Source organism: Crocuta crocuta, unplaced genomic scaffold, assembly GCF_008692635.1.
Source record: "Crocuta crocuta isolate KB4526 unplaced genomic scaffold, BGI_CrCroc_1.0 scaffold62, whole genome shotgun sequence".
In the NCBI taxonomy this organism is placed as follows: Eukaryota; Metazoa; Chordata; class Mammalia; order Carnivora; family Hyaenidae; genus Crocuta; species Crocuta crocuta.
The window spans coordinates 5614489-5627421 of NW_027529173.1; the positions used below are offsets into that span (position 1 = coordinate 5614489).

General features: G+C 36.8%; 1 protein-coding gene across 1 annotated transcript in view; it reads right to left on the reverse strand.

Moving 5' to 3' along the window:
• Window positions 1-641: 641 nt before the first annotated feature.
• LRRC72 (leucine rich repeat containing 72) overlaps window positions 642-12933 on the reverse strand; it is a 43843-nt gene continuing 31551 nt past the window's right edge. The window contains exons 6-9 of the mRNA XM_077757618.1: window positions 10078-10167; window positions 9019-9171; window positions 2393-2420; window positions 642-872 (exon numbers count right to left, since the gene is read on the reverse strand). Of these exons, the coding sequence (XP_077613744.1) occupies window positions 707-872; window positions 2393-2420; window positions 9019-9171; window positions 10078-10167 (437 nt within the window). The 3' untranslated portion in view covers window positions 642-706. The remainder of the gene's footprint in view (window positions 873-2392; window positions 2421-9018; window positions 9172-10077; window positions 10168-12933) is intronic.

Here is a 12933-nt window from a genome sequence, read left to right on the forward strand (position 1 = left end):
GCTTAGCTGGGGAAGACCAACAGTGCGTTTTGTCTCTCAGTACCAGGAAACTGCTAAAAGCTTTTCTGGTTTCTCTTTCTTCTCGCAGCAGGCTTCAGGCCAGGCAAAGCTCAGACTACTAGCCCACACCCAGAACTGGCAAGTGCCTTCAAAGGCAAGTAAAAAGATAACAGACTGGATAAATAAGCGGTAGTGTAATCATACATTGGGCTACCATACAGCAGTGAGAATGATAGAGCTGTTGCCGCATGAGTGACTTTTACAGTAATAAGAGAAGCCAGACACAAAATAACTCAACTTCTGTGATTGCATTTATATGCCTTTCAAAGACAAACACAATTAATTTATGGATTAGAATCCTAACAGTGATTACTCTTAAGGAGTAGAAAGGAATAGGTAGTAGGAGTGGTAACAGGAATGACGAGGCCCTTTGTATGCATATAATCGTTGATTTCTTGATCTAGGACTGTTGTTACCTGAACATGTTCATTGTCTGAAAATTAGTTGAGCTGAACATTTAATGATTTGCATACATTTCTGTATATGTGTATTCAGCAAACATTTAAAATGTGTAGGAATTGTTATTATTGGCGTTTCTCTTTACATTTACATATTTCAAATAATATACTAAATATACAATACACTTTATCACAGAGAAGTTTAATGAACAGCTGAAAACCACTAGGATTTCTACAAATACCAGGGTTTATCTCAGTGTAACTGTGAGCATTTGAGGAGGTTCCGTGCCTTTCTCGTCGAGGTATTTTTCCTCTCGTGTTGGAACTGTGTCCCAGTTGAGGGAGGTAATAGCCATAGCTGATCTCTTCATGGACCTTACAAATACAGCATCTTCTGGGTTATCAAACACAGTTCTGCAAAAATGGCAATCATGTCAGAAAAAAAAAAATCATTAAACCAAAGTGAAATTTTAATTTAAACAAATAAATGAAATCTTGCCATTTGCAAGAACGTGGATGGAACTAGAATGTATTATGCTCAGGGAAATGTATGTTAGAGAAAGACATATATAGGGTTTCACTCATATGTGGAATCTAAGAAACAAAACAGATGAACACAGGGGAAGGGAAGGAAAAATAAGATAAAAATGGACAGGGAGGCAAACCATTAGAGACTCTATAAACTATAAAGACTCTATAAACTATAGAGAACAAACCGAGGGTTTGCTGGAGGGGAGCTGGGTGGGGTGATGGGCTAGATGGGTGATGGGCAGTAAGGAGGGCACTTGTTGGAATGAGCGAGCGCTGTGTGTTATATGTAAATGATGAATCAGTAAATTCTACTCCGGACACTGTTATACTGTATGTTAACTAACTTGGATTTCAATTTAAAAAAATAAATAAAATAAGGAAACAAACAAAAAACCCCCAAATAAATGCCATATTTTTCTGTGTTATTGGTAGCCTCGTACTATTAACAAATAACTCTTGGCTTCTACTGATAAATGACTTTCAGAATAAGGAATGCTATTTTTATTGTATATATTGTTTATTTTTAAAATACAGTTTTTAAACATATTTGGGATTGGCTATTCCACATTCATGTGTTCATGATTTGAAACCAGTGTTAAATGAGAATATTAAAATATCTGTAGATGTCATATGCATATTAGTATCTTAAGTACACTTTATTAGAAAGTTACTATTTCTCTACATTATGCTCTATCTTATTAGTTTTTAAAACTTTTTGTTAAATTTTTTTTTTGAGAGAGTGAGTGGGGAAGTGGTAGAGAGAGGGGAGAAGAGAAGGTGCAAAGTGGGCTCTGTGGTAACAGCAGAGAGCCCAACATGCGACTCGAACTCATGAACCATGAGATCATGACCTAGGCCAAAGCCAGACTCCACCTATGGAGCCACCCAGCCACCCCTACATTATGCTATATTTTATAAGTGTGCTTGGGAATAATATTTTTCAACCCCGAATCCAATGAAAAAAATACCCAAGTGCAAAATTTAAAAAGAATAATGACTTTAAAATTCATTGATGATCTTGAATTTGAAATGCTTTTCATAGTTTAATGAAGTATTTACTTTTGAAAATGTAAATTCCAGTGAGTATATGCTAATCTATGTAACCTTTCACTAAACATATTTAGAGAAACATTAAACATTTGTAATTCTTAGGTTTTCTTTTTTATGCACCAAATCAGCTATTTATTTATTTCTGGTTAGAATAATAATATTAAAAACCTAAATATGTCAAATATGAATAAAATTGCTTGAGCTTATTTGTCACAGAAAGACAGCAATTTTTCCCATCTATTGAACAGTCATTTTTTAACTCATTAAAATCTATTTGAGAAATGAAGATGATTTAAAGTCAATACAATTATAAAATAATTTGATAATAAAAGTAAAGTTAAAAAATCACTTACTTGTCTACATTATTCGCAAATGCAAAATCTAAAAAAAATACATTTTTAAGTTAGTATTTTTCACATATTTGGCATTTTTAAACAGTGGAACAGTGCTATAATGGAAGAGGCTAGAGCACAACTCTCTGGTTTAAGAATGATCATTTGGATAAATAGTTCAATCCATCAAAAATGCCTTGATACTTAAGCCCAAACTGAACTTTTCTCTTAGTTATATTGCCTTAGGTTTGCCTTTGGTTGGCCGCAAGTTCTTTAATTCAGTATAGATCTCAAAACTCTGAGAACAGAATGCTTAATCAATTAAGTTACCAATGGAATCCAAGTGGGGATTTTTGTCATTAAGATATTCACTCTCATGTGCAGAAACTGATCCTTTTTCTTAGATAGACACAGGCATCTGTAAATGGACTACCAGACCAAATGAGGAGAAATATTTAGGGCAGTTTAAACCTTTTGGATTCTTGGCATTAACTTCAAAAGAAACAGAATAAACAAATCTGAGATCACAAGAATCTCCATCTTCCCCAGCTTTGGAGCTCAAAGGCTAGTCCTCAAAGCCCGGATTTCTTATGGCATCTTCCAGAGACTGTCATTGCTTTGTTCATTCCTCTCCAGAGGCCTGGTGCCAGGACAGACATGGAATGTACCAGCACCTGTTGGGCCACCAAAGCCCACAATACCACAAGCAGCAGGGAGCACATAGCCTCTGCCTTAGAGGAGTTCATGGCATTGTTCCCTTCACAAATGACTGACCATTCCCTTTCTGATTTCCCCAGATTCTCCTGTGTTTTTTGTAGAATTTGCATTTTACTTATTTATATGTTTATATATGTATTTATTATTTATAAGTAATGCCTATACCCATTGTAGGGCTCGAACTCGTGACCTTGTGATGAAGAGTCCCACGCTCTTCTTACTGAGCCAGCCAGGCACCCCTTCTGTATGTTTTAATTACAAAATGCACATTTTACTGATAATGAATATAAACTAGAGAATAGTAGAAAGTGAAATCTCCCTTTGATCTTTCTCAGTCCTCTTACCTAAGGTAATACTATTAAGAGTTTTGTATGTGTATTTACAGCCTATGTGCATACACATGTGTGTTCACACACATATGTGACCTCAGTTCCAATTTTGTCATACTCTTTATTGCTCAATGATGTATTTTTTATACTCTGTACCCTATGGAATAATTTTAAAGTGCAAGAGTTCATATTGTAGGAATGTGCCATAACTTAACATTCTTCTATGAAGGACCATTCAGTGTTTTCATTAGTTTTTCTTTTACTTAAAATATTTCATTGAGCAGTTTTATACATAAATCTTTGTTTATATGCACAAATACTTTTGCAAAAGAGACTTCAAATTTAATTGCTGTTTTGAATGGTTTGCACATTTTATATGTTGATGGATGCTGCCACATTGCCAAGAAAGTTTAGCTGGTTTACACTCCCACCAGTTAAGCTGTGCTTTTTTTCTCCCTTAATCTTTACTAACCTTTTCAACGTTTCATATCGGCAGGATGAAAATGATATCTCATTGTTTTATTTTGCATGTATTTGCTCACTTGTAAGGCTCATTATTAGACATCACATTTATTTCCTTCCCTAAATGTCTTGTTCATAGCTTTTGTCACTTTTTATAATTTGGAGTTAACAAACTGATTTACAGGAATCCTTTAATATAATAAGAATTAACTTTTGCCTGTTGTTTATGTTGCAAGGATTTCTTTCTATTAGGTCTTTTATTTGTTCCTATATCATATAATGTTTTTCATTTTTATGTAGTTTAAATCTGTCAACTTTTCATTTTTATGGCCCTGAGTTGTGTGTAAAGCTTTGATTGTACTTCTCCTTGGAATTATTTTTTTTTTTCCAAGTGCTTTTCAGTTCATTTATATTTAGATATTTAATCTCTCTGGAATTTGTTTTCCCTTACAATGCCTCCCTAAGAAAGTGGTTTTTGTTTATTTCTTTGGCCAAGGACTGCTCCGTGGCACCACTCCAGGGTCCCCCAGTCGTGACTTCCAGAACACACTCTGCTGACTGTGGATTTTTGCCTTCACAAATCCTTCTGACTCTGCAGTTTTCTCAGTTGCCACCCAGTCTCCAGTTCTCACATTGATCTCTGGTACCTCTCTGAGGCTTCATGCACAAAGAGAACTTGGCATTTGCTTTCCTGGATGTGCCTAGTGTCGTTGCTACTCAGGATCAGAGATTTTTTTTTTTAAATATTATTTATTTCTGGGAGAGAGAGAGAGACAGTGTGAGCAGGGGAGGGTCAGAGAGAGAGAGGGAGATACAGACTCTGAAATAGGCTCCAGGCTCTGAGCTGGCAGTCAGCACAGAGCCCGACGCGGGGCCCGAACCCACGAACCGCGAGATCATGACCTAAGAGAAAGTTGGACGCTTAACCGACTAAGCCACCCAGGTGCCCCTAGAGATTTTTTTAAGACCTGGCTTCCCAGGGTTGCAATCACCCAGCTCAAAAGTTTTAATTTTGACTTTTCTCTGGATTCTGTCCTCCTTGCCTTATATCTGGATTCACCCACTCTGGTGAACTATCCAATTGGTAAACAGTCTGCCTGAATTTTTGTTTGTTTGTTTTCTTCTTCTCTCTTCCTGAGTAACACATGCCTTCGCTGCTGCACCTAGGCTCTGGGACTTAGCCTTGCCTTGGTCTTAGCACGGGAGTTCCATCTTGTTTGGGGGAGAAGAGCAAATATAGAAATCCAGCAGTTTCACTTAGACCACTACTAGTCATTTAACAATTTTATTGATATTTTTATTTATTTTAATCACCCTTAATGCCTATCTATATTTAGGTAGTTGGTGAGAAATCTGCAAATGTTTACTTCCTTGAAGCCATACAAAAGCCCACAGGGTTTTGATTCTGAAGTTATTGGTTATCATACAATAAGCATGATAATTAATGGAAATCAATTAATGAAATAGGTACATGTCTTTTACCCATTTTATAAGGATGGACAGATGGGATTTGAAGAAACTCCAAGCTGATCTTACTTCTCAAGCTGTTTGAACATAATTGGTTTCTTTCCCAATTTAAGGTTAAAGGTATTGAAATCAAAATGTGTTAAAATTGCCTTATGAATAATCTGAAGTATGATTTCTTCCCAGTTAAAGAATTCAGAGTCCTAAATGTATGTCACAGCATGATGAAATTTATATCAAAACAAATATAGAAACTATAAAACTATAAGACATATTTGAAAAATCTCCATAGTGAGTTTTATTAGTTTCATTATACATGTTTAGCTATTAAGCTAAAGTAAGCGAGGCTAAAGTATTGAGCTAAAAATACTATTTAGTTGCTCGGATATATTGGCATTTTGTAGGAAATGAGTAGATTACAGTCATCCTAATTTTTAGGAAGGCTATAGGCAACATAGTTGTTCAGAAGAACAACTCTCAGATGCAGTGAAACAGTCTCAGTTTTCTTTCTTCCTCAGATTTCATTTTTGGAGGTATAATGTGAAAAGTAGTAAAGAGAATGAAAGGATAATAGTTATTTCAGCAGTCTGGTTACACCAAAGAAAGGTAAAGCCGAAGGTAGTGGTCAGCTGTCTTCCTCATACCTGTAACTATAGTGCTGAAAAACAGATGGTGTGGTCTTACATGGCTTGTTATTACGTGTGTTAGCTGTTTTTAAGAGTGATTTTCTATCCAGAGATTCATTTCCTACCACAGCATGGCTTACTTGCATTAATCTGATAACATTCAGTTTGGGCATCTTATGTGAAGTGGAAAAAAAAAAAAACGAGGAGGAGACTAACAGAACAGATCAGTTTATCACACACTTCATATGTGTCAGATCAGGCATTGGTGGCAATGTTTTACGTACTAAGCATCGTGATAGCCAGAGGAAGATATTGTCTGTCCCTAGTTTTAAAATAAGAAAGCTGAAACAAATTAATCTCTAGATTAATAAAACTTCTATTTACTAGCATAGCTAGTATTCAAGCCTAGGGGGGTCTGATCCCAAAGCTTGTGTTCTTGCCCCGCTGCTAGTTGCTCCTAACTGGGGTGTGTACTAGAATCACCTGAAAGGCTTGTTCAAACACAGTTTTCTGGGTCCCATCCTTGAGTTTCTAATTTAGTCTGTCTCTTTGGGGGCACGAATTTGCATTTGTCACAAGTTCTTAGGCGATGCTGCTATTACTGGTTTGGGGGCCACACTTTGAGAACCACTGCTCTACACATTTCTGCAGCCAGAACATTTCTTTCATTCTCTGGGACATGCAGTGGGTAAAGGAACAAGTTCAATGGCATCTTGTGGAAACAATCATACAAATTGACACGTTCTACAATTTAACTGACCTACTCCCTATAAAAGTCATGGAAACAAATTTCGAAATCCAGTTTAAATTTAAAAAGAGTAGTGGCACCTGGGTGGCTCATTTGGTTAAGTGTCCGACTTCGGCTCCGGTCATGATCTCGCAGTTCATGGTTTCAAGCTCTGCATTGGGTTCTGTGCTGGCAGCTCAGAGCCTGGAGCCTGTTTCAGATTCTGTCTCTCCCTCCCTCTCTGCCCCTCCCCCACTCATGCTCTTTCTGTCTAAAAAAAAAAAAAAAACCTATTAAAAAAATAGTAAAGGTCCATAACAACCAAATGTTATTAGGAACCTTGATTGGATTCTGGTTTGAAAGAGTGGCTATAGCAGCCATCTTGGAACAACTGGGAACATTTGAAAACGTATTATTATATATTAGATAATATGAGTACACTCATAGTTATTTAGATATGACAATGGTATTGTTAGTATATAGAAGAATGCCCTTATTTTTAAACTTACAGCTAAATTACTTGGAAGTGAAGAGTCATGATATCTGCTACTGAAACATCTAAATGGTTCAGTGGTATTTTGATGTTTTCCAGTTTACATGGAGTTGGGCATGACCAATCAGATGTAAGTAGAAGCTTTGAGGCGGTCCTTCTTGAATAAAGAGGCAAAGCCTCATATATGAAGGGTGGTGAATATGACAGAATATTAACAATTATTGAAAATATATGTGTATATGTATTTAGCATTCTTTCAACTTTTCCTATGTTAGGAAAATTTCACATTAAAAGGTTGAGGGGAAAGTCTTGATTTTGCCATTTTTTTTCCTCTTGCTCATTTTTTGAAAATGTCTAATTTTGAAAGAGCAAGTATGAGTGGGGGAGAGGTAGAGAGAGAGAGAGGGAGACAGAGGATCTGAGGCAGGCTCCCCACTGACAGCAGAGAGCCAGACGCGGGTCTCAAACCCAGAATCTGTGAGATCATGACCTGAGCCGAAGTTGGACGCTTGGTGGACTGAGCCACCCAGGTGCCCCACTTGCTCATTTTTGACTAGCTTCCTAGTTGTAGAATTTTTGGCTGACAGTTACTTTTCCTCAGTATTTTAAAGGCATTGGATCATTGTCTTCTGTCTTCCATAAATTGGAGTTTATTGTGAATCTATAACTTCTTATGTTGTAGGTAATCTACCTTTTCATTTTCATTTTCATTCTATTTTTAGATCATTTTGCCTTTGGTGGGGATTTTTGACGTTGTTGTATGTTATTTATGTCTTTGGATTAATTTTCTGTGATTAATCTAAAGATTCATATCATTTATCCAATTTGGAAAATCCTCACTCGTTATCACCCAAACATCAACTTATGCCCAGATTCTCTATTTTTTTCCCCTCAGGAATACTAACCTGATACTGGACCTTCTGTTTCTAATGTCTCCTTGTCTCATCAGCTAATTAATATGTTCTATCTCTTGCCTTCTCTATGCTACATTCTGGGTAATTGCTTCAAAATTATTTTCCATCTTAATAGTTTTTCTTTCTAGAAAATCTTTTTTTATTTGTGTTTTTGCAAATCTATGTTGCCCCTTTGGCCAAGTGTCATGAGTAAAAGGCTTTTGTCTTTGTCTCTTTTTTGTATCTCCTTGTAAGGCCTGGCTATATAGCAGCCACCTTGTCACCATAAAGCACACTAAAAATAGAAATAGAGATGGATGTATTCTTAAACACTGATGATATTATTGAACTTCGCATTAGCCCTGAACACCACACCTTTGTACTCGCTGCTGTGTGAGAAAAATCTCTATTAACTTAAGTCAATGAAGCTGAATTGCTGTTACACATAAGAAATTAAATTCTAACTAATAAAACATCACTGAAAATATTCAAATTATACTTATATAGAAGGAGTGTGTATGTAATCCAACCAAAATATTAAGTTATTATTTTTGTGTGAAAGAATTATAGATGGTCTTTACTTATTCTTAATATTTTTGCCATATTATCAACAACTTATAGCTTTAATTGGTGAAATTGTCCAATGATAGTGATGGTAATAACAACCATGGCTTATTTATGGAGACTTTTATATTCACTAGATACTAAAGCAAGAACTTCAAGGTACTATCGCATCATTGTCACATTACCTCATTTAATTTAATTTACATAAATGAGGATAAAATTGCATATCACTTTAATTAGACTAATAAAATTGGAAGATATTTATTTTACCATGTCAGGGTTTAGCTTATTGTAAATTGCAGCCATTATTATTATAGTCAAATTAACCAAAACTCTGAAGAATTTTGATTTCATTTTTGTTTTTCAAAATACCTGGAGGTACTCTCTGAGCCGGTGTTTGCTTAAACGGTGATCTAGGATTCCATGAGGCGTCTACTTTTCCTCCGAATGCTATTGATTGAACTATATGAGCCTTTTTGTGATTAAAAATGGTAATCATTGATCTTCTTTCTTTCTCTGTAACTTCTGACAAATGCAAATAGTAATGTTATTTTGTAGCATTATAGAGAAGCGGAGTGATTCAGAAGATAACTGAATACTTTCAAAAGTGTTTATCTGAACTATGTCATATGTGAACACTCTGTGGGAACTGTAAAGGGCTAATGCAGTTACTTCCTTGGAGGTAAAAGCAGCCCCCCAAAGTGTAAAATGTAATGCAGTGAGGTTATTTTTGTGGTTCATGTAAATCAGACTTACTAGTTTATCTATAATGCCTAAAGGTATATTCACAAAGAAATTATCATTGATTATGTAAGTTTTAATATATATATTTACAAGATTTCAAAGAAAATTTTTATTTTATTTTTAATTTTTTAAATGTTATTTATTTATTTCTGAGAGAGGGAGAGACAGCGTGAGCAGGGGAGGGTCAGAGAGAGAAGGAGACACAGAATCTAAAAGAGGCGCCAGGCTCTGAGCTGGCTGTCAGCACAGAGCCCGATGCGAGGCTCGAACCCACGAACCGTGAGATCATGACCTGAGCCGAAGTCAGATGCTTAACTGACTGAGCCACTCAGGCGCCCCAAAGAAAACAATTTTTAGATCTTAAATTGGGCTTTAAGAGATTTAGTCCAATTCTCTCATTTTTGAAATAAAACAATAAAATGCTGGGGAGAAATGATTTGGCATCCAACACATTTATGTCAAAGTCAGGGCCAAGGAATCCTGTCCTCATGCTCAGTTAAATGGCCTTTCCAATACAGTGATCAAGAGAAATAATTCCTAAACTAGGGCAAATTTCAGAGCAAAAATTTCAAAAATAAATAATTGAGAAACTCTATAAAGAAAACTATTTTCAAAGACTTTCAGCATTTTTAAGCCAGTGAGCTGAAGACTGCCTTTCAAATATTTCTCTGCAAGAGGTGTCCTTACGATTTCGGTCAAGCACCCCTACTCCTGGAAGGTGGTAGATGATATATAAACGGTACAGGTTATATTGGCACAGAGGGTTTTGGAAGAGACCTGCAAAGAGAGAATCCAAATTAAGATGACAGATTTCAAAACAGGTTTCATGTGTCACTTGATAAAATATGGGAAATAGAATTAATATGAAACATAAGAACATGGAAAACTCTGCTTCATAGACCAAACCAATGGCCCTGCTAAACTCACTTTTCAGAGCAGCCCTTATTTCCCATTTGGTAAATTCATTCATCCAACAAATATTTTCTGAGTGCTTGCTATATACTAAGAAGTGTGCTAGGTGCTGGGGACATAGGGTTGACCCAAACCTACCCCAAATGAGGAAAATAATTTTAACATGTCCATAAGTTAATTAGTAAAGATACCAGCTCTGTGGAGGTCTTAATGATGCTGTTTATTGAGGTGTTTGTTTACTCGGTTCTCTTCTAGTCTCAGAGGTCACTTGGTGGCTGTGTGGAGATGGGCAAAGATGCAATCCACTGATCTAATATAGTTTTTTCTTCACTTTATTAACTTTTTAATGTTTTTAAAATTTATTTCTGAGAGAGAGGGAGGGAGAGAGAGAGAGAAAGCGTGAGCAGGGGAGGGTCAGAGAGAGAGGGAGATACAGAATCTGAAGCAGGGTCCAGGCTCTGAGCTGGCAGTCAGCACAGAGCCCGACAGGGGCTCAAACCCACGAACCGCGAGATCATGACCTGAGTCAAAGTGGGACGCTTAGCCGACTGACCCATCCAGGCGCCCCTTCTTTCTCCACTTTTAACCGTTACACATAGGTCAGATTATGTAAATGTCAGTGGCGCCTTCAGATCGCAGCAGGAGCAGAGCTGAACAGGTGCTGATCTTGCCTCTTGTTTACCTCTGGCCAGAGGCACGTGCTTCTGATTTCCTTTGTGCAGGTGCCGTGACACCTAATGAATCATGCTGTCTAGTACATTGGCTGGAGGTGGGAGGCAGGCGCAGGTGGAAGAGCTCCTGGCATTTCTGACGTCACATACTTTAGACATCCACGTGTAGGTACATATAAAAATTTTTTCAGCTAGACGTTGTGAGAGTTTTATTTTCATGGAAAGAGTGAAGCATCTTCCCTATTCTTCCCTAGGCATATGAAACAGGGTTACCTTAATACAATGTGAAATAAAACTTTTATGGTTTCCACTTGAATATCTTTAGCTTTTGGATTCTGCCAACATGCGATTTCTAGAAAAACACTTCTGGAAAATACATCTGGTGAGGAGAACCACTAGGTGGCAGTAGTAGAAAGAGTTCCAGCCGTCGTACAACTACATCACTATCACAAAATGGGGCTCGTGTACCGTACGTGTTAAATTTAGGAGCCGTGCTGTAGCATTGGACTGTAAAATACAGAGAGGCTTGATAAAAGCATGAAAATATTAAGCATTATAAACCATGGAAAGAACAATTGGCAACGTAAAGAAGGTAGGGGTGTGCTTCAAAGACGGTGAACTATTTTGATAAAAACTAAAAAATCATCTGGATGTTTCCCCTGTAGGTTATAAAACATGTTGGTATTTATCATATAAACACAAATTTTTCTAGCTAATGAAACCATTACATATAGCTATTCGTTGTGGAAAACTTGAGCTTTAGAGGGACTTAAAGCAGGCAATGGAAGACACCTGGTACATAGTAAACAAAAGCCATCAGAATGAAGAAGGCATAAAAGAAAATGTAGAGCAGGAGCAAAAAAGAATTTAAAGAAAGGAAATATTTATGCATTTGGGGGAAATTAGAGGGGAAAATGAAATGGAATTTTTTTAAAGATTTCTTGAGTGACAAAAGTGATTTAGATTTTAATCTTAAAAGGAAAGGAATTTAAAGTGGTAAATAATTGGGGCGCCTGGGTGGCTTAGTCGGTTCAGCGTCTGACTTTCGCTCAGGTCATGATCTCGCGGTTCGTGGGTTCGAGCCCCGCGTCGGGCTCTGTGCTGACTGCCAGCTCAGAGCCTGGAGCCTGTTTCAGAGTCTGTGACTCCCTCTCTCTCTGACCCTCCCCTGCTCACGCTCTCTCTCTCCTAGAAATAAATAAAATACTTAAAAAAAAAAATAAAAAAAAAGTGGTAAATAATTTTAATTACTGGACCGGGAGTAGGATGGATGTATATTAAACCAGTAATAAGGACAGATTTTACAAGATCCATAGGGATCATGCATTGTACTTGGAGCCAGAAAGAGAAAAGAACATCCTTCAAGGACGTAAAAGCAAAACACAATTTGTTGCTAATGAGAGTTTAGGAGGAAGAAAAAGTCCTAGATGCTTTAGTATGGAAGCCTGTTCTGTGGTTACTGTGTTGGAGAATCACATCTAACACCTCATAACCCTATCGTACATTAAAACAGTGGGGGGTCGAGTCTACCATTGCCTGTGATGTTAATTGAAAATGTACCAATGACGTTGATTCTTGGAACACCCTTCCTATTCTCTTTTCCCTCTGAGAACATTCCTATTTCATTTCTTTTCTTGGCTTTTTCTCCCAGTCTTTAGCTAAGTAACTTCTTTATGTAAATTGAAAATCTTCAAGCTTCAGCTAAACAGAACATCAAATTTAGATTTACTGCTTGTACATTATTTATGAAAAAGGTGTCTCAATACTGAAGACTTAATGTGCTCATTGTGGCTCACCACTTACTCATCCTCATGTAAAATCTAAGTGATGGCAAGTCAGAACACTGGGCTATTAGCCCAGCCTCTGCTTAAATTAACTTTAAAAAATAGGGTTAAACAATTTGAGAGGCATTTCAGCTTTATGATTTTTCACTTTTTTCCCCTTGCTCTTAAGTTTTAGA